This window comes from Myotis myotis, unplaced genomic scaffold (assembly GCF_014108235.1).
Source record: "Myotis myotis isolate mMyoMyo1 unplaced genomic scaffold, mMyoMyo1.p scaffold_m19_p_8, whole genome shotgun sequence".
In the NCBI taxonomy this organism is placed as follows: Eukaryota; Metazoa; Chordata; class Mammalia; order Chiroptera; family Vespertilionidae; genus Myotis; species Myotis myotis.
In genome coordinates this window covers 32,726,863-32,748,466 of record NW_023416390.1, presented here as the reverse complement: position 1 = coordinate 32,748,466, position 21,604 = coordinate 32,726,863, and the positions used below count along the sequence as shown (strand labels likewise).

General features: G+C 46.1%; 3 protein-coding genes across 6 annotated transcripts in view; 1 reads left to right on the top strand and 2 right to left on the bottom strand.

Annotated features, from left to right (window-relative positions):
* Positions 1 to 21,604, bottom strand: part of LOC118661312 (UDP-glucuronosyltransferase 1A1-like) — a 69,011-nt gene that overhangs the window by 14,221 nt on the left and 33,186 nt on the right. The window contains exon 1 of one of the 4 annotated variants that reach the window (XM_036319236.1): positions 10,229 to 11,125. The exons of 2 other annotated variants lie outside the window; for them this stretch is intronic. In XM_036319236.1, the coding sequence (XP_036175129.1) occupies positions 10,229 to 11,092 (864 nt within the window). In that variant the 5' untranslated portion in view covers positions 11,093 to 11,125. Of the gene's footprint in view, positions 1 to 8,426; positions 9,624 to 10,228; positions 11,126 to 21,604 lie in introns of those variants that run through there. One more of the 4 variants, XM_036319232.1, reaches the window with a different exon arrangement.
* On the top strand, positions 1,763 to 2,758 carry DNAJB3 (DnaJ heat shock protein family (Hsp40) member B3). Its single transcript, XM_036319238.1, has one exon. The coding sequence runs from the start codon at positions 1,851 to 1,853 to the stop codon at positions 2,556 to 2,558; it is 708 nt and encodes a 235-aa protein (XP_036175131.1). The 5' UTR covers positions 1,763 to 1,850; the 3' UTR covers positions 2,559 to 2,758.
* On the bottom strand, positions 19,685 to 20,825 carry LOC118661314 (UDP-glucuronosyltransferase 1-6-like). The gene has a single exon (XM_036319237.1). The coding sequence runs from the start codon at positions 20,588 to 20,590 to the stop codon at positions 19,700 to 19,702; it is 891 nt and encodes a 296-aa protein (XP_036175130.1). The 5' UTR covers positions 20,591 to 20,825; the 3' UTR covers positions 19,685 to 19,699.

Below are 21,604 nucleotides of genomic sequence, written 5' to 3'. Positions count from 1 at the left end.
AGCCATTCTGGATCACTCACTCTTCCACAAATATGCTTTGTAACTTCCCACATTGCTTTGTTCACAATGACTTCTACTCCCAATCAGCTTCTTATTACTGTTCATTTCATATGCTTAGTAAGTGCCAGGTCCAGGCTTTATATTTAGCCTTTCAAAGTTAGCAGTTTGTTCTGGTGATATAGCACACACACCCTTTTGAATCTAGTACCCTTTATGATGAAACTAGAGGCCCAGTGCACGAGATTCATGGGGGGGGGGGGGGCAGGGTTCCCTCAGCCTGGCCTGTGCCATCTCGCAGTCCCTCCGGATGTGGGAGCGAGCTTAAACCATAAGTTGGACATCTTTAGTGCTGCTGTGGAGACGGGAGAGGCTCCTGCCATTGCTGCTATGCTTGCCAAGGCTTCTGGCTGAGTAGTGCTCCCCCTGTGGGAATGTACTGACCACAAGGAGGCAGCTCCTGTGTTGAATGTCTCCCCCTGGTGGTCATTGTGTGTCATAGCGACCGGTCATTCAGCCATTTGGTCAATTTGCATATTAGCCTTTTATTATCTAGGGCAGTGGTCGGCAAACTGCGGCTCGCGAGCCACATGTGGCTCTTTGGCCCCTTGAGTGTGGCTCTTCCACAAAATACCGACTTCTGCGCATGGGCCACAAAGTTTCAATCGCACTGTACATGTGCGCCGCACGTGGTATTTTGTGGAAGAGCCACACTGAAGGGGCCAAAGAGTCGCATGTGGCTCGCGAGCCACAGTTTGCCAACCACTGATCTAGGGTATTAGAGAGTTCATTGGTTAATCATTTTCCTCTTAGAACTAAGTGACCTCTGTTGGTGTTGCCTCACCATTTATCAAAGCAAAAAAATATAGGGTCAGAGAGAGAATGAGAAAGTGGAGAGAAATCAGATGTCAAGAAAGGCCAAAAATAAAATCATGGTTGTGTTATAGCATTTTAGTGGAAATAATCACTGCAAGCCAAGTTTAGACACATTACTATGAATGAAGCCAGCAAGCTTCAATCATTTCGATATTGCTATGGACCAGGGCACTATGGGAATCCCCAAAAAATTTTCAGGGGAATTTTGCAAAGTTAAACTGTTTCCATAATCATGATATTGGACTTTTCCACTCTCATTCTCTCTTAAGTGTACAGGGGAGTTCCCTGTACATGTGATACAGCAAAAGATTGAATGCGGAAGCAGATAAAAGAATCAAGCTCTCTTTGACTAAGCCGGAGAGATGCAAAAAATAAAATGTAAAATGACACCATTCTTCACTAAATCTTGTTTTGAAGAAGTATTTTTTCTATAAAAATATGATTTATGATACCGTGTAATGGGTTTATTGCTATTAAGTTGATTAATGGATTTTTTATTGTTTTACTTTCTAATGGAGTGTCGCTAGATTGAACCCACATAAACAAAAGCCAACAGGTCCTGAGGCCAAAAAGTTGAATGGATGTCTAGCCAAACTCTATGACGGTTCTTTAGCCCAGGGTCAGACTAAATTCACTCCAACTTTAACAAAGGTATATTCCACAAGCTAAGTTCCTCTCTTTTGTGCCCTATTTGGAGCTCACAGCTCAACTGAGGGCCCAGTGGGAGGAGCCTAAGTGGGCGGGGCCTTGGCACCACAGGAAAGACGTCACAGAGCGCCTTGTAGGAAGTGGGAGAGGCCTAGCACCGCCTTCTGTGGCCTCGACCAATCAGATGCGGGCTACGTCACAGGGGGCACACCTCCTGGACGGCCTCACTGGGCGCCGGGCGGGCGCCCTGGGACACCAGGCTTGCGCTGCTGCCTGTTTGGCCCGAGGCCCGTGGCCCGTGGCCTGTGGGCCGTGGCCGGCCGTCCAACATGGTGGACTACTACGAGGTGCTGGGCGTGCCCCGCCAGGCCTCCTCCGACGCCATCAAGAAGGCCTACCGCAAGCTGGCGCTCAGGTGGCACCCGGACAAAAACCCTGAGAACAAGGAGGAGGCGGAGAGGAGGTTCAAACAAGTGGCCCAGGCATACGAGGTGCTGTCGGACTCCAAGAAGAGAGCCGTCTACGACCGCTACGGCGAGGCGGGCGTGGAGGCCGGCGGCGGCAGCGGGCCCTTCGAGGACCCCTTCGAGTGTGTCTTTACCTTCCGCGACCCGGTCGAGGTCTTCAGGGAGTTTTTTGGCGGCCGGGACCCATTTTCGTTTGACTTGTTCAGAGACCCGTTTGATAACATTTTGGGAGGTCGGAGAAGCAGGAGCAGAAGGTCCTCGCCCCTTTTCCCCACCTTCAGTGAGTTCCCAGCCTTTGGTGGGTTTTCTTCTTTCGATACAGGATTTCATTCCTTCGCTTCTCTGGGGAATGGGGGCCTCTCTTCCTTCTCCACGTCTTGTGGTAGTGGCGGTGGGATGGGTAACTTCAAGTCCGTGTCAACTTCCACCGAAATCATTAATGGCAAGAAAACCACCACCAAGAGAATTGTCGAGAATGGCCAAGAAAGGGTGGAAGTGGAGCAAGACGGCGAGTTGAAGTCCCTGATCATAAACGGCAGAGAGCAGTTGCTGCACATTGACACCAAGTAACTCCAGCCCTCCCCACGTTTCGCTTAAAGCACACGGGGAGGAATAGCAGGACATTTTTTTGGAGATTGCAAGTGAGCTCTACTTTCAAAATAACTACTGGGCACTTTATAAACGGTTCAATGCCTATGCCTGTTTGTTCTTCTTATTAGGACCACGCTAATAGGACTTCTCTTTGTTTCTCTTTAAAACTGTTGCAAATGTCTGCATACACTTTCCTACTTATTAAACATAGTCTTGAGGCTGACGGTTTTAATGTCACTTTAAGACAGCGGTTCTCAACCTGTGGGTCGCGACCCCTTTGGGGATCGAAGGACCCTTTCACAGGGGTCACCTAAGACCATCGGAAAACACATATATAATTACATATTGTTTTTGTGATTAATCTCTATGCTTTAATTATGTTCAATTTGTAACAATGAAAATACATCCTGCATATCAGATATTTACATTACGATTCATAACAGTAGCAAAATTACAGTTATGAAGTAGCAACGAAAATAATCTTATGGTTGGGGGGTCACCACAACATGAGGAACTGTATTAAAGGGTTGCAGCATTAGGAAGGTTGAGAACCACTGACTTAGAGGATAAGAATATTTCTGTAAGACCAGGGAGAGTGCTTCATTTGACATATCTACATTTGACAAAATTCAGAGGAATTCTTTACCTTGGAGCTTTATGAAAAAAATATTTGTTGAAAATAAGTACATTCATATCATTGCGGGGGGACAGTAGCTGACTTGAAGTAAGCAAAAAATAACATTTTTAAATGCACATCAAAAGCAAAAAACCAAACAATTGATAATGGAGAAAGTAAAATCAGTGATACAAACATACTATTTCAGAGATACTCTCCTATGATGCATCAGAAAAATAGAGGAGATAAACTTAAAGAGTAAGATGATAGTGACAGCCCTAACTGATTTGGCTCAGTGGATAGAGCGTCGGCCTGCGGACTCAAGGGTCCCAGGTTCAATTCGGGTCAAGGGCATGTACCTTGGTTGCGGGCACATCCCCAGTAGGGGGTGTGCAGGAGGCAGCTGATCGATGTTTCTCTCTCATCGATGTTTCTAACTCTCTATCCCTCTCCCTTCATCTCTGTAAAAAAATCAATAAAAAATATATATTTTTTAAAAAGATGATAGTGACAGAGAATGGAAAATATAAATCTGTGGATGACAGGCATTTCCCAAAGGAACCAGAACAAATATTTCAATATTTAGAGAAAAACTTGAAAGTTTTCAATAAGATCTGGTTTTAACTTTAGACTTACCATACATAGTAGGCACAAAAATGGCCCTGTAAATCTGTCCACTTTTAATCCCTGTTACCTGCAGATGAGTCACCTGACATGGTAGAAGGACTTTGCATGTATGATTAAGTCAATGATCTTGAGATAGGGCAATTATCTTGGATTATCTGGGTAAAAATGTAATCACAAGGGTGCCTATAAGTGAAAGAGGGAGGTAGGAGAGCAGAGATTTGAAGATGCTACACTGCATTTACATGGAAATGGAAAAGTGACAGAGAATTCCCAAAGTAACAACAAACACTTGTTTTAAAAAAGGAAACAATGCAAAAAAAATGAATTTACACTAAATGGAAAGAATAAAATCATACACACACACACACACATACATATACATACAGTCCTCGGGTTATGTTGGAGATCCGTTCCTATGACGCGATGTAACTCGATTTTCGACATAAGTCAGAATCCACCTACATAAGCACCTACGTCGCTCACATGGAGCACATACACAGCAGTAATGAAGTGAAACAGTAAAAAAAATTATAAAGAAAGATAATTTCTGACCTTTACTTGTGGTAAATAAATAATAAAAAACATAAAGCACATATGTACATATGTCAAAATGATGGAACTTTTTTTATATAAATACTGTAAATGGGAGATGGCGATGTAACCATGAAACGACGTAAGTCAAGTCCGACGTAACCCGAGGACTGCCTGTGTGTGTGTGTGTGTGTGTGTATACACTAGTATATTGTGTGAATGATAGAAATTCTTACATCAAAAGAAACTATCAGAAGAGGGGAAATGTTATCAAAAACACTTTAAGCAAACTTTTTATAATGTTTTTAAGTTAAAAAGATGACTTCACATATATGATAATATGATTTTTGGCAAGGGTGGCAAAACCGTTCAATGGGGAAAAGACAGTCTCAGCAAATATTGCTGGGAAAAGTGGATAGCCACATGCTGAATGAGGTATCTAAAATAGTCAATTTCACATAGACATAAAGTAGAGGAATGGTGTTTACCTGGGACTGGGAAGAGAGGGAAATGGGGAGTTGTTTAATGGGCATAGAGCTTCAGTTTTCCAAATGAAAGGAGTTCTAGAGATTAGTTGTACAACTTTGTGAAGTGCTTAGCAGTACTACACTGTACACTTTAAAATGGTTAAGATGGTAAATCTTATCTTAGGTATATTTTACCACAATTTAAAAAATTGTAAAGGCCAACTATGAAGAAAATAAACAGTAATAACACTATGTGTACCAATCTTGTAACTATAGAATAACTATTAAAACTATTAAAATTCCAAATAGAAACTGAGCAAAATTTATTTAAATAGGGAATAGTTTAAGACATCTTTTTCAGAATTGGGCAAGTTGAGGGTTTTTTTAATAGAAAAATTAAAAATATAAATTTTAGGTGTTTCTATGGAACATTTACAAATATTGATCATATACTATCTATCCTATCTAATAAAAGAGAAACATGCAAATTGACCATAACCCTGACACCCTTCCCATTGGCTAATCGGCAGGATATGCAAATTAACTGCCAACCAAGATGGTGGCCGGCAGCCACACAGCTGAAGCAAACAGGAGGCTTGCTTGCTCCAGTGACGGAGGAAGCCAACGTTCCCGGCCTGCTGCTGCCAGCCTCTGAGCTGCACTCTAAGCAACTATGTTGCAATTATAGAAGCTAAACAAGCTCCAGAGACCTGTTTTCAGCCAGCTTCAGCCTCAGAGCTTAGAGCTGCTGTGATGGCAACAGAGTTTCAATTATAGAAGCCAAACAGACCCAGAAACCTGCTTTCAGCCCTCAGAGCTAGAGCCTGCTCTCAGCTCCAGTGACAGCTATAGAAGTTAAATAAATCCCAGAATTAAAAAAAAAAAAAGAAAGAAAAGAAAAAAAGGAGAGGCTGGGAGCTTAAGTTGCCCTCCAGCCTGAAAACGGCTCTCAGGCCCTCACCCAGACTGGCCAGGCACCCCAGTGGGGACCCCCACCCTGAAGGGGGTGTGACCAACTGCAAACAGCCTTTAGCCCTTCGTCCAGGCTGGCCAGGCACCCAAGCGGGACCCCCACCCTGATCTGGGACACTTTCAGGGCAAACCAGCCAGCCCCACCCATGCACCAGGCCTCTATTCTATACTTCAGGCAGGGCGGGACAGCGCAAGTTGCCATCTGGGCCCCATGTGCAGCCCTGGGCAGTGGGGTATAAGCCCCACCCCCAGCTGGGACCCCTGTGTGCCACCTGAGTCCCCAGCCAGGACCACCGTGCCACCTAAGCTCTGCACGGCTAAGCCCCGCCCCCAGCCGGGACCCTATGACTATTGGAGAGCAGGAAAGTGCTGCTGGGCCCTGGGTCGCTGTGGTGATCCGGCCATCGGTAAGTAGAAAAGTGCAGCCTGTAGGCAGCCCCCAGCTGTGCCTGATCCAGGAGCAGGAAAGCAAGCCTGGCCTGCGGGCAGCCCCCAGCTGCGCCTTCTCCCCGGTCGCCATGAGGATCCGGGAGCAGGAAAGCAAGCCTGGCCTGCGGGAAGCCCCAAGCTGGGCCTGATACAGAAGCAGGAAATCCCAGCCTGCGGGCAGTCCCCAGCTGGGCCGGCTCCCTGGTCGCCATGGCAATCCGGGAGCAGGAAAGCCTGGCTTGCAAGCAGCACCCCCATCCTGGCCATAGCTCAAGGGAGAGTACAACATGCAGTGGAGGCCAGGAGCCTGAGAGATCAACACAGAGGGACTCCTGCTCCAACCCTCCATGGTGTGACTGGGGGCAGGCCCCCAGCAGACACACACACACACACACACACACACACACACACATACACACACACACAGTGCCTGCTCTGAGCCTCCAATGTGGCTGGGGGCAGACCCCCAGTGGGGACACACACACACACACACACACACACGGCAACTGCTTCGAGCCTACATGGCGTGGCTGGGGGCAGGCCCTAGTAGACAGACAGACAGACAGACAGACACACACACACACACACACACACACGGGACGCCTGCTCCAAGCCTCTGCTGCCAGACTGTGGCCATCAGTAGGACATCCACTGAGGGCTCCCGGACTGTGAGAGGGGCAGGCTGGGCTGAGGGAACCCCAACCCCCAGTGCACGAATTTCATGCACCGGGCCTCTAGTGTATATTTATAAAACCCTAATATGCAAATAGACCGAACGGTGGAACAACCAAACAACTGAACAACCAGTCGCTATGACGTGTGCTGACCACGAGGGGGCACGCACGCGGAACATGATGGGCATCAGCAGTAGGCAACAGAGCATGGAACATGGCGGGCGTTGGCCATAGCAGGATGGAGAAGCAGGTGAGCAGGGGCGCCAGACCAAGGTGGGCCCCCGGTCGCTGTCATCAGGATGAGCCTCTGGTGGTTACTGAAAATTCATTCTTTGCTCCTGTGTGCTGCAGTATCACCTGGTGCTCACACCCACTGCCAAACCCGGCCCTGCTCACACCCGCAGCCGGCACCAAAGCCACCACTTGCACCTGCTGCTAGCGCCCAGTGCCAGTCCTGATCTCTCAGTACCATCAGCGGTGCGAGCAGCAGCTGCTGGCCCCAATCGCCCCTGAGGGCTTTTCCACCTCCCCAGCTCCTGAGGGGCAGTTGGGGCAGCAGGCACCACTAGCACCCACTGCTCCTCACTATCAGCAGGTGTGAGTGGGGCTGGCACCATCAGCATGTGGGAGTGGCGGCGGCAGGAACAGGGCTGCCTGCAGACAGGGCACCAGGGGCTGTGGCGGGAGGGGGCAGGTGAAGGAACAGAGGATGGGCTGAGATCCGCCCCTGTGCCCACAACAACCTCGCGGCCCACAGTTCCTTTCAAGGTGCACGAATTCGTGCACTGGGCCCCTAGTCTGATATAGTAGCCATTGGTAATACATAACTATTGAACATTTCAAATGTGGCTAATCCAAATGGAAATATGCTGTAAGTATAAAATACATACCAAATTTTGAAAACTTAGTGTTGGACAGAAAAGAGTAAACTATCTCATTAATAACTGTATATTGAGAATATGTTGAAAGAAATATATTTTGGATATATTTGGTTGAATAAAGTATATTAAAAATAATATTTTTGCTTTTTTTAAACATGCCTACTAAAAATTTTAAATGATACATGTGGCTTTCATTATATTTCTCCTCAGTATCTTCTGAAACAGAACCACTATAAATGATCATGTAAATAAAAGCAATTTGCTAGTTCCTTTATCCTTCCACTGAACACCCACAAGCAAAAACTCCCTTATAAATAAGTTTGCAACTCAATTTGTCTGCTCCTACACAGCTGAAGAAAATTGCACAACCCTGAAGATGATACCATAACAAAAGGACAATCTTGATTGAATCACACCAGTGTAAATCCTATTACAGAACTTCATCCCTCTCTCTCATTTTTTAAATGACCATTGCAAACTTAACCACACTACTTGAGACACTTGAACAATTTATGTCATCAAGACTGTTAGAGAACAAGAGGTAGAAATTAACAGAAAGATTGGTAGGTAAGTAAGCCCTAGGAATTAGTTTAAAAAAATAAAATGTGTTCTGCCTGGCACACTGAGCAGATATAAGCACTAATACAGACCTGAGACAATGGCTTCCTGTTGGCACAGTTTATGCCCCCAATGAAGACCATGTTGGGCATGATCGGCCTGGGGTAGTCCAACACAAAGTCTCCTCTGAACAGCCACACGGATGCATAGCCAAAAACATCCACCAGTGACATCTCTCTCTGCAGAAGCTCAGAGGCCAGCCGTGCATAAGGAGACAAAGAAGCATGACAAATGTACTTCAGGGCCAGAGGGTAGAGCATGTTCTTGACCCTTTGCAGGAATGTCATGTGGTCTGAATTCCTTGTTAATACACTAGGAATATATGAGGAAGGATTTGGGCACTGTGTGCCCTCCGAATCGAAGTTACAGGGAATGGCACGCAAAAAAAACACAGTAGGAAGTGACAGGTACTGAGCCAGCACTGCCCCACAGGGGGAGGCAGGATCTGTTAAAACCACGTCGAAGGCACTGGCATTCAGATGCCTGATCAGGTCCTGGTTATGCACCAGCTCCTCACAAGACTTTTGAAAGACCGAAGACATATTTTTCAAAATTACAGTATATTTCAAGAATGTTTTTAGAAAATGTGCTCTTTCAAAAACCAGGTCAGTAAGGCCCAGCATGAGATACTGGAATTCCTCCTGGGTGAATGGAATGGCATAGGTTTTCAGGGTGAAATAGTCCTCCTCCTTGACATGCAAAGTTGCCTCTGGTGAGAGGACTACTGCTTGGTGGCCTCTGGCATGGAGCTCCTTCACAACCTCCCGCATGCTGAGCCAGTGGCTGCCCTCCATGGGGACCACCAGTACCTTCCCGCCCTCAGTCCAGGGCCTGACACACAGGAAGAGCAGCAATCCCATGAGCAGCGGTGGGGGAAGCTGGAGTCCTGAAGCCATCTCGGTAGATGCAAAAGCAGCTGACTCCCCAGATCACAGTGTGTCTTATATGCTTGTTTTCTTTGTCTTATCATATCATCAAGCCAATTCACAGACTGGCACATCACTGGAGGGCAGGGTGCACTATTTACATTAATCATTACAGAATGAACCTGGCCCTGTCCTTCACCACTAGCCTTTTACCCTTTTGCTTCCCCTAGTCTGATATAGTAGCCATTGGTAATACATAACTATTGAACATTTCAAATGTGGCTAATCCAAATGGAAATATGCTGTAAGTATAAAATACATACCAAATTTTGAAAACTTAGTGTTGGACAGAAAAGAGTAAAATAATTTCATTAATAATTTTATATTGAGAATATGTTGAAAGAAAAATGTTTTGGATATATTTGGTTGAATAAAGTATATTAAAACTAATACTTTTTTGCTTTTTTTAAACATGCCTACTAAAAATTTTTAAATGATACACGTGGCTTGCATTATATTTCTCCTCAGTATCTTCTGAAACAGAACCACTATAAATGATCATGTAAATAAAGGCAATTTGCTAGTTCCTTTATCCTTCTACTGAACACCCACAAGCAAAAACTCCCTTGTAAATAAGTTTGCAACTCAATTTGTCTGCTCCTACACAGCTGAAGAAAATTGCACAACCCTGAAGATGATACCATAACAAAAGGACAATCTTGATTGAATCACACCAGTGTAAATCCTATTACAGAACTTCATCCCTCTCTCTCATTTTTTAAATGACCATTGCAAACTTAACCACACTACTTGAGACACTTGAACAATTTATGTCATCAAGACTGTTAGAGAACAAGAGGTAGAAATTAACAGAAAGATTGGTAGGTAAGTAAGCCCTTGGAATTAGTTTAAAAAAATAAAATGTGTTCTGCCTGGCACACTGAGCGGATATAAGCACTAATACAGACCTGAGACAATGGCTTCCTGTTGGCACAGTTTATGCCCCCAATGAAGACCATGTTGGGCATGATCGGCCTGGGGTAGTCCAACACAAAGTCTCCTCTGAACAGCCACACGGATGCATAGCCAAAAACATCCACCAGTGACATCTCTCTCTGCAGAAGCTCAGAGGCCAGCCGTGCATAAGGAGACAAAGAAACATGGCAAATGTACTTCAGGGCCAGAGGGTAGAGCATGTTCTTGACCCTTTGCAGGAATGTCATGTGGTCCGAATTCCTTGTTAATAACCTAGGAATATATGAGGAAGGATTTGGGCATTGTGTGCCCTCCGAATCAAAGTCACAGGGAATGGCACGCAAAAAAAACACAGCAGGAAGCGACAGGTACTGAGCCAGCACTGCCCCACAGGGGTAGACAGGATCTGTTAAAACCACGTCGAAGGCACTGGCATTCAGATGCCTGATCAGGTCCTGGTTATACACCAGCTCCTCACAAGACTTTTGAAAGACCGAAGACACATTTTTCAGAATTACAATAGATTTCAAGTATGTTTTTAGAAAATGTGCTCTTTCAAAAACCAGGTCAGCATGGCCCAGCATGAGATACTGGAATTCCTCCTGGGTGAATGGAATGGCATAGGTTTTCAGGGTGAAATAGTCCTCCTCCTTGACATGCAAAGTTGCCTCTGGTGAGAGGACTACTGCTTGGTGGCCTCTGGCATGGAGCTCCTTCACGACCTCCCGCATGCTGAGCCAGTGGCTGCCCTCCATGGGGACCACCAGTACCTTCCCGCCCTCAGTCCAGGGCCTGACACACAGGAAGAGCAGCAATCCCATGAGCAGCGGTGGTGGAAGCTGGAGTCCTGAAGCCATCTCGGTAGATGCAAAAGCAGCTGACTCCCCAGATCACAGTGTGTCTTATACACTTATTTTCTTTGTCTTATCATATCATCAAGCCAATTCACAGACTGGCACATCACTGGAGGGCAGGGTGCACTACTTACATTAATCATTACAGAATGAACCTGCCCCTGTCCTTCACCACTAGCCTTTTACCCTTTTGCTTCCCCTAGGGAGAGATCGATCTCCCTGACTTTGGAGAAATTCATCTGAGTCCACTGCTCTCTCAGAGGAACTGTTTAGTTCACGCTCTTGTTTTTCATTCCATTCCCAAAACGAGGCTGTGGATGCCCATTCATTCTCTTCCCCACCCACTCCTCTGTTAACCATGTTTTACAGGGCTGTGACTGAACTCCAAGAAGTCACCAATGCTAGTCCACAACCAAAACCTCTCTGCTGGATGTGACCTTATTTGATAACTCTTAAAACTCTTTCCTCCCGTTTGGGCAATATTAAGCACATCCAGAAAAATACATATAACATTGCTGAAAGGGCAAGGGCTACGCCCTCCATCTTGCCCCCAATCCTCCATTTTTGGACAGCCATGTGCTCAGCAAGGCTTCTTCCTGGAAGTCCAAGCCTCTGCTAGCCACACCCAGGACTTCTTTAAACTAACCAATGACAATCAAGGGAAGTGTGCGCCATAGATATGACCACATCCTGTGTAACGAGACACCGACTTGTGCCTGGCCAATCAGCAGGGCCCACAGTCCTCTCTCCTCCCCTTACTCCAACCCCCCTATTAAACCCCTCTTCCACGGGGCTCTCGCGCTCTCTCCGCCGCTTGCCGCTGTGTCGGCCAGTGTGGCTGATGGGGGCCCAAACGAGTTTGAATAAAGACTCTCTGCTTTTGCATCAGACATGGCTGGCTCCCTGGTGTGGTTTCTTGGGGATCTTGAAATCTGGGCATAACAATTGCTAAGGCGGCTTTCTCTAACAGGAGGTGGACGCTGGCTCTCTGGTTCTGTTCCTCTTTTGCACAAGGACACACCTCGTGCAATGTTTTGGGAAGAGTCTACTTGAAGCAGCTGTCAAATGTGGAAATATCTGGAGCAACTCTGAATTCTAGACTTGATGAAAACAACACAGGGGTTGTTGAGATGCCTATACCTACTCCATGGAATAAGAGTTGCCATTATGGGCAATGACACAGTGGGGTCAGAGAGCACCATCCTTGGTCTGGTGCCCCTGCTCACCACAAAACAGGAGGGAGCTGTCACCTGGCTTCGCACCAGTCTCTGTCTGAATTCCTCTTCTCTTGCATGCTGAAAGTTCCAGTCTTGTGCTACTCTGCTTCGGGACTAGGGTGTACCTTAATCAGGGCCTTCCTTTAATATATCCTGTGGTTTATGTTCAGGTCATTTATACTCCTAAGTCCTCATAAGAACAGATTCTTCCAGAACAGGATGAGCTGCATAATTTGTGCACTCCTTCTAAGGGTGGAGCCCTGAGCAGCCTCATGAGTCACATGCCCATGAGGCCAGGCCTGCTCCAGAAAGTGACGCCCATCTGTGCTTAGCTGCCATCTCCTTGTCCTGTTCACCTGTTGATGATGTGGGTGGGCTCCTTGTGGCGTCCCACTTTCTCACTGAGTGTGCTCTTCGGCATCCTTGGCTTCTGCCATACCAACCTGCAGGCCCAGGCCACCATGACTAGCAAGGCTGAGGCTTCCCTTTGGGAGGAAATGACCCCATGAAAGATTCACAGTGATAACAGGTTCCATCATTGGACAAATGTGTGCACACCAAGACACTTCCCATGGAACACCAGCCGCCACTGTGCAGGCAGTGTTTGGTTTAACCCTTCCTTGTAGGCTGTGTGTCCAGGATCCTGGTTCCCTCCTCCTCTCCAACAGCAAGTTCTCTACTCTCTTTTGCAGATCCTCTTTCTGTCCAAGACATAACTCTATTTTTTCCCCAAGACTCCGTTTCTGTCTTCTACTCACAGGTTAAATCCTATCATTTCTGTCCTCCATTCACTCCTACAAAAAGCCATTCAAAATATCTTGAGTATGTAGGCTTGAGGCTGCTCCTGTCCTACATTAAAAGTGTGAGGGCAAATGGAGCCAATAGCTAGGAAGGTACAACTTCAAGTTTGTTATTGGTGCTGCATCTGCTGTTATTATCATTAACAAGAGAAGCTACCATTAAGGATTCTTGTCACCACCATATCAATGGCAGAAGCAGCAAGTCACCAGAGTTGACTCCTCTTCACTCTGTTAATAACTTGGTAGTCCCTGTTCCTTGTATGGCTGTAACTGCACTGGACACGTGTAGGAGAGTATATATACCAGGGCCACCTCTCTAGCTTTCATCACTGTGGTCATCTGCCTTGTGGTTATAACCCAACCTGACAAGATGTTATAAGCCAAGTAAGAAATGGGTTTACCTAGGGAATTAGTCATAGTGGTGGTGTTTTCTCTGCTCCAATTAGAGATATAAATAAATCTAGATCAAATAAATGAAGAGGCACAGATGTCCTGGAAGGGAAGACTTAACGTTGTAACACTCTTGATTTTATCCCAAATTAAGCTATAGATTTAATGCAAGGCCAAACAAAATCTCATTGGGATTTTTAACAGGAGAAAAAAAAATTTTTAATTCACCTAGAAGCATTTTTGTCTTCTGGTAATACAGGAGTAGTTCCTATCAGACCAATGCTCTCACAGGTAATGATTATAAATTCTTACCAAAAAAACTTTTTACAGCTGTCTGAAGGCACTAGAGAGAAAACAAAAACAGGCGGAAAGAGAAGGAGACAACAGATGACAAGGCCTGGGTAGAGTTTCCTTGCTCTTCTTAGCAGCCACCTCTGGTATGTCTGTCCTTACCCATTACACTTAAAGCGTCAGGGTGGCGCTTGCTCCCTGTTAACAAGGAGATTATCTACAACTCATTTGTCTCCATGTGGCCAGAGGGTGGCCAGCACCTCAGTCAGCCTATCGCTCCAGGGAGCAAGCACCACCCTGGGACTGTAGGGCTGAGAAGCCTACACCTATCCTCCATGCCATGGTATGTTTCCTTGGTGACTCTGCTCACAGCTCCAAACTGTCAAAGCAGATTATAGGGTACCAGATACCAACTCCAATAGGGGACTCCAACTTCCTGGCAGATAGTGAAGACCATCACTATGCCAGCCATCAGTGACAGAAGGCCCAACACCTCTGCCCATTGCATCTTGCTATTGGAGTTGCCAAGAACACACCATAGTCACCCAGCATGCTTTAGTTACATGGGGAAGAGACAGAGTGAATCAATCCCAATAGTGATCCCCCATGGCCAGCAGGTCCCTATGACAGCGGACACAGAGCAGTTCACCCACATGCATTCCTACTGTGCAGCAGTAGAAAGACCCTGTCCCCTCCCCTTGAAGTACAAATATAACAGTGGGTTGGCCAAGTGTCATGGACCCACACGCTTCAAAAAAAGAAAAGAAAGAAGAGCATTCTTTGAGCCTGAAACAAAAAGACATTTCCACACAAGGTGATAAGGCGGCACAGGCTTGTGGTGGGAAAGACTTGCAAGCCCAGGCCCATTCTTTTTTATTATTATTCTTTATTGATTAAGGTATTACACATGTGTCCTTATCCCCCCAGTGTTCCCCAACCCCCCACTCATGCTCTCATCCCCCTAGTGTCTGTGTTCATTGGTTATGCTTATATATATGCATACAAGTCCTTTGGTTGCTCTCTCCCCCTCCCCCCCACCCTCCCCTGCCTACCTTCTGAGGTTTGATGGCCTGATCAATGCTTCTCTGTCTCTGGATCTTATGAGGCGAATGGGGCCAAAAGACTGCACGAGTGATTCTGCCTTTCCCCACACCCATTTTAATGGCTCTTTGCATGACGCGAAGTCACAGTTGATGCCACATCATGCCCCTAAAACTCATTCTCAAATGCTTTGGTGTTTCCCACCTACTCCTGCACAGAGGCGTGGGAATGGCAGGAGGCATTCTGGGCGGTAAGAGAACTAAATGACCGAGGAAACCTGCAGAGTGTGCAAGAGCAGGGAGCAGGAAGAAAACAGGGGTGCATTCCCTTCCCGGGACCGCTGAAACCAAGAGCCCAAACCGGGGAACTTAGAACAAGAGAAATGTATTATCGTATTGTCTCACACTCCGGAGGGCAGAACCAAATCAGAGCCATGCTCCCTCTGAAGGCTCTAGGGAGGATCTTTCTTTGCCTCTCCCAGCTCCTGGGCTTTGCCTGCAATCCTTGGTCTTCCTTGGCTTGCAGATGTATCACTCCAATCACGTGTCCATCTTCTCCCTGTACATTGTCTTCCTTCTGTATATGTCTGTATCCAAATTTCCCTTTTTATAAGGACACCAATAATATTAGATCAGGGGCCACCCTAATGACCTCATGTTAACTTGATGATCTCTGCCAAGATTGTTTCCAAAGAAGCTCACATTCTTTTCTTTTATATATATATATATATATATATTTTTATTGATTTCAGAAAGGAAGGGAGAGGGAGAGAGAGATAGAAACATCAATGATGAGAGAGAATCATTGATTGGCTGCCTCCGGCACACCCCACACTGGGGATCAAACCCACAACCCAGGCATATGCCCTGACAGGGAATCAAACCATGACCTCCTGGTTCATAAGTCAACGCTCAACCACTGAGCCTCACCAGCTGGGGTGATGCTCACATTCTGAGATGCTGGGGCTTAGGACTTCAACTTCTCTTTTTTGAGGGGGTCTTAATTCCACAAACCTGAGATTTCTCCTAAAGACTGGGGCAGCCACCTAGGATGGCGTGCTATGTTTGGCTTTGTGTTCTTAAAATGTTCCTCTTGTGAAGAAGTAGAGAATGGTTTAGAGGGGTCAGCCTGGACCCTGGGAGTCCTACTTGGAGCTTGTTTGTGAGAGGCAAGGACCTGAATCAAAGCTGCAGGGGCACTGGGGACTGGAAATAACTAAAATGTTCATCAGTGAATGAGTAGCTACATGAAGTTATTATGCTAATGGAACAAAATATCATTCAGCAATAAAAAATAATGCATGAATGAACCTTATGAAAAACATTATGCTAAGTGAAAAAAGTCAATTACATTATTATATGATTCAGTTTGTATGAAATGATCAGAATAGGTAAATCCATGGAGACAGAAAGTTGATTAGTAGTTGCCAGAGGCTGAGGAGAGGAGGAAATGGGGAGTAACTGATAATTACAGGTGTGTGTTTTTCTGGGTGATTGAAAATGTTCTAAAACGGATTGTGGTGATGGTTGCACAGCTCTGTGAATATATTAAAAATCATTGAATTGTAAACTTTAAATGCACTGTGTGGTATGTGAATTACATCTCAATATAAAATAAACCACTTAATTACATTCTTCTCAAATTATCTAAATTATTATCCAACCAAGTTTCTAGCTTTTCAGAGACTCATGTTGAATATTGTTTTTTAAACCTTGACTCATTCTAGCATTTAGCCATTCTATGGATAATTACTCACTGACAGAAACAGTGCTGTCAAAATGTTCCACAGGTCTGTTCATCTCCAAGATAACCAGTCATAAAGGTAAACACGGGTATGGAAAGAGAAGCAAACCATCCTAGGAATTGTAGACATTGGCCTAAGTCATGTATTTTCTAAAAGTGTCTATTAAGAATGACTCGGCATTTTAGGGTTTGGTTCCCCTTACTTGCTTAGAATTCAATCCTCAGCTCAACCAGTAAATGTTGAAGTTGCAGCCTGAGTGCTTATTGCTTGCAGGGACCCCTGTAGGGGGCAGAGGTTAGCTCAGGGGTGGGCAAAGGATGCTTGCTGCCCCCTCCCCACCCAGCTCCGGGCCCTGCTGGGTAGAAGTTACTGATACTCACTCAGAATTTGTTCAGACCAGCATTGCTCAATTTCAGCACTATTGACATTTTGGCCAGGTAATTCTTTGTTGGGAATAAGTGGGTGGGTATTTCTTGTGCTTTGTAGGATTTCTAACAGCATCCCCGGACTTTACCTACTAGTTAGTTTACAGTGTCACCCCCAATTGTGACACCAAAAATGTCTCCAGACATTATCCCCGCAAGGGTCAAAATTCGCCCCCATTTCAGGACCACTATTTAGATTAGGGTCAGGGAACTTCCAATCACAGGCTGTATAAGGCCCGAGAAATCTTTGGTCTGGCCCTGCCAAGACATTATCGGTGAGTGAATTAAATGTTTGACCAAATATAGCAGGCTGATTTTTAAGTTGATAATTTTGTATGGCCCTTGAATTATGTTATAAATATTCAAATGGCCCTTAGCAGAAAAAAGGTTCCCCACCCCTGATCTAGATGATTCCAGAACACAAGAGGAGAAAACTTGGGAACAAAAGAGCTAGTACTGAGAAATTTGGATGTAGTTTTCTGGGAAGATGCTTCCCAAAGAATGCTGCAAGAAAACCACATTGTTTTTTATCACTTCACAGAAAGTCTCAGCCTATATTGAGTGTCCCAGGATCTGGCCTGGCCTGGAGCTCCTGGAGGCAGAGAATGTGGCACAAGTAGAACTGCTTAGGGGGCGGATGATAAGGTGCATGAGGCTGGTGAGGAGGTCCTGGGTGGGATAAGTGGCTTCAGAACATCCAGGGCTGCCCAGGGCCTAGCCTCTGAGGGTCTCCCAGCGGGAACCACCTGCTGGGTGCCTCAGGGGCTTCTCCAAGACATCTTGGGCAGAAACGCCCAGGAGCCCTGGGGGTGGCTGAGTCCCTCCTTGGGCAGAGGAGGCTGGTGGGCCTGTGGTCAGAGTCACACTAACCTGGGCATAAGTGGGAAGAGATCTCATGCTCTCCCACACAGGCGAGGCTGGGAGCGCACAGGCTGCCCTGAGGATAGGCACCCTTGATTGTGACTCAGTGTTATGCAAGGATTGTTCGCCAAGCACTGGTCCCCTAAAGGCTTTGCACATATTTGAAAGAAATATGAGTATGCGTTTGAAATCAGGCCAATAGTTACCTATACAACAGGCTTGCTGACTTGATATGTGAAATCGACTTTCATCGTTTATTAATTTGAAGTTCTCCGGTTATTTCTGAAGTTAAATGTGTTTTCAAACTTTTATTGGCCACTTCTGTTGTTTATGTATTGCCTGATCATGATATTTGCCTACTAAGGAGTGTCGAGTTGTGTTTTTTTTTTAGCTATAAATCAGGCATTAATTTTTTCTGTTTGATGATGTATCTTCTTTTTAAAAATATTTATTGGATGAGGCCATATAACAAAACAAATTATGTTAATGTGAACAATTCAGTGGCATTTAGTCCCTTCACGACGTTGTGCCCCCGCCATGTCTACATGATTCCCATTCTCATTATTCCAAAGTGCACACTTTTTCATAGTGCTGAAATGGTTCAATTGTTTGACCAGTGAAACTGATTTTGATCACTGCAACTTAATTTCTAATAATTACACATACAAGTTGACACAGAATTCTCTCTGTGGTGACACGCAGGGACTGCCAACTGAGACACAGATGAAAGCCAAGCACAGGCAAAGCTTCAAGGCCCAAAAAGCACACTCACTACAGCCTGTTTTTTTCAATATGAGTAAATACAACTTTTTTTTTTGCAAAAATATATGATTGGTACCAAGGTATCAAAAATGATATTTTTCCTTCCTTCTTATAGCAAATAATTCTTTTTACACTTTTGCTTATTAACTTCTTAATTAAATGTTATTGACATATGAGGTTTCTATGCCCTGTGCTTCCTGGAGTTTGTCCAATTATGCTCATCACCCTTGTAGCTACTGTTGACCGTATTAACAGAGATATTGGCAGATATTAAAGAAGGTTGGTAAGGGTCTTTGGGACCTCTTTGAGGCTTTCTTTCTGATGAAAAAAACAATGCATTGAAAAAGAGAATTCTGGTCTGAAAGTTCACGTGATCTGAAGCTTTTCAAAGGTGTAAAAATTCAAATAATATTTTTTAAAAAACAAACTCACAAGTTTTTATTTTTCAAAGCCCTCTTTCCTCATCTGTCAGAGGGAATCTACAAACTCTTGCCTTAGTCAGAGGTCAACACGCTCTCTCTGTAAAGGGTTAGATAGTAACTATCTAGACTGAATGTGCCACATACCCCTCTGTCTCATAGTTCTGATTGTTTCTAATGTCCTTTTTAAAATATAAAAACCATTCTTAGCTCTGGACCATATAGCAACAGGCCTGTGGGCTGAAGTCCATTTGGTTCACCAACTATAGTTTGTTAACCCCTGGTTTAGGGACCAGGGAAAAAGCATGGCACAGAGTTGGGAGAATGGGTTTTGACCTGGACTACCCTCTTAGCTGTGTCTCTTGGTCAAGGCTTCACCTGTTTCTTCAACAGGTAAGTGCAGGATTTGGCTTGGAAAATGTTAAGGCTCCTTCCATGACTGTCCCCAGGGTACCCAGTTAAAGATAACTGCTGCTATTGCCAGGCATGAGTGCTATCTCATTCAAAGTCTTTGCATCAATTCAAACCCTCAGCCTCAGTCAGGTCTCCTCCACCCGCTCCTCCTAGCCTGGCATCCCTTCCGTCAGGTGGCCCTCCCAGGTGACAATCAGAGGAGGAGCCAGACAGGAGAGGGAAGCAGAGAGTGAAGAAACGGGGCAATCACAAAGGAATAAAGCCACCCACCTGAGACAGGACCCCTTTCTTCTTACAGCTGGTCCCTCCAATGAAGACCATGTTGGGCAAGACTGGTCTGGGATACTCGAACACAAAGTCATATCTCAAGAGCCAAATGGAGCCCTTCTGATATAAGGTGGGTAAGTGTACCTGTCTCTTGAGGAGGTCTGATGCGAGGTCTTCGTACTTTGAAAACAGACAGTGAAATACGAGGTTCTCCAAATGATTAACAAGGAAGTTGACCACCCTCTGGGAGAAAGTCATCCTGTCTGAGAACTGGGTGTAGCACCTGGGGATGTAGGACACGGGGTTCGGGCTTCGGCTGAACGTATGCTCCAGGGCAAACGGGAAGCCCCTGAAGAGGTACACGGAGGGCAGGCCCAGGAACTCGGCCAGGATCACCCCGCAGGGCATGGCCGGGTCTGTGAACAGGGCGTCGAACTTGCTCTCCCGGAGGAAGCTCAGAGTGGCTGAGTCCCTCAGGAGGCTCTGGCAGTTGATGAAGCACAGGTCAACGACGACCATGTTATTCCTGTACTCCACCAGGGGAGCAGTCAGGAGCGATCTCTCCTCGAAGTGCCGGTTCCCAAAGGTTCGGAAGCGTCTCTGTAGCTCTTCCTGGTCGTAGGGCACCGCATAGATTTTCCTGGTGTAGTGTTTGGACTCTTTCAGAAGCAAATTGACTTCTGGCACCAGCACTACGATGTCATGGCCCCTGTCACTAAGCACCTCAATTATGCCCTTCATACTGAGCCAGTGGCTTCCATCCTGGGGGACCACCAGCAGCTTGTCACCGAGAGCCACACCCCAAAGCCCTAAGAGGAAAACCCCTGCAGAAACTCCCCGGGCCGCACAGGGGAGGCAGGCCATCCCCATGGAGTGCAGCAAGAGTAAATGGGTTACGCTGCCTGACTCCGATGGCTCCCGGCTATGTCCCCTACACTGACCCTACCTGCCCCTCTTCACAGACCTGGCCTACCTCTCTGTGCTCTGAGCTTTGCCCTCTGATATGCAAGAACCTACATTAATATTTAACTATTTCTAAGAACACAGGTAACTTGAGCCAACCATGCTTCTTAGCTCTTGCCTGAGCTTCTGGGTTTAGTTCTTCTCTTTGTCTGCACCAACCTGTCTCTCCGGTTGGAGGACAACCTGGACAGGCCCCAGGAGGCCCACTGCAGCCCCGCCTTCTCTCCTGAGCACCAGGGCTCCACAGCATCAGTGATGACCATGTTCACAGATGAATAGCTGTCCGGGATGCTCTGCTTCCTTGTCAACCCTCCTCACAGTGGAAAGGAAGCATGAACAGACGTAAATTCATGATTTGAACAACACAATGGAACTGCTCACTCCAAATCCTGGTTACCACAGCAGTGGCCGGATTAAAAGGAAGGCACAGAGAAGTCTAATAGAACTTCCCTCCGCCCCCTGCTCCCAGCTATACTACTGTTATTGGGGAGTTTTGTTATAGCAGAAGATAGAATCTAATCCTAACATATGTGCCCTGACACCACACATCTCACTTTGCGGTTAAGAGCACAAATGCTGGAGCCAGCCTGCCCCTACCAAGCTGTGCGACCTCACCACCCTTCCCCTGCATTGCTGCACCTGCCAGCTGGGGGTTGCATCAGCCCCTCCCCTGAGGGGCAGTGAGAATGAGCTGAGTGCAGTTCCCTTGGAAGGGCTCCCTCTGGGTTTGGTCAGACACTCTCGGGGTCAAAAAGTGACCCTGCATGACCTGCACTGTGAATACAATAACCATAGGAGGAGCGAAGGGAACAGAAGAGGAGGCAGAAAGGAAGAAGAGAAGAACATGTAGAGATGTGAAATGGTGGGAAAGTGTCAGGTGGCAGGGCACTTGATGGAGGTGACTGGTCCACCAGCAGTTGG

What these genes read in the sequence shown, in the direction of transcription:
- DNAJB3 (XM_036319238.1), top strand. Translation starts at nt 1,851, where the DNA reads ATGGTGGACTACTACGAGGTGCTGGGCGTGCCCCGCCAGGCCTCCTCC.
- LOC118661314 (XM_036319237.1), bottom strand. Translation starts at nt 20,590, where the DNA reads ATGGGGATGGCCTGCCTCCCCTGTGCGGCCCGGGGAGTTTCTGCAGGG.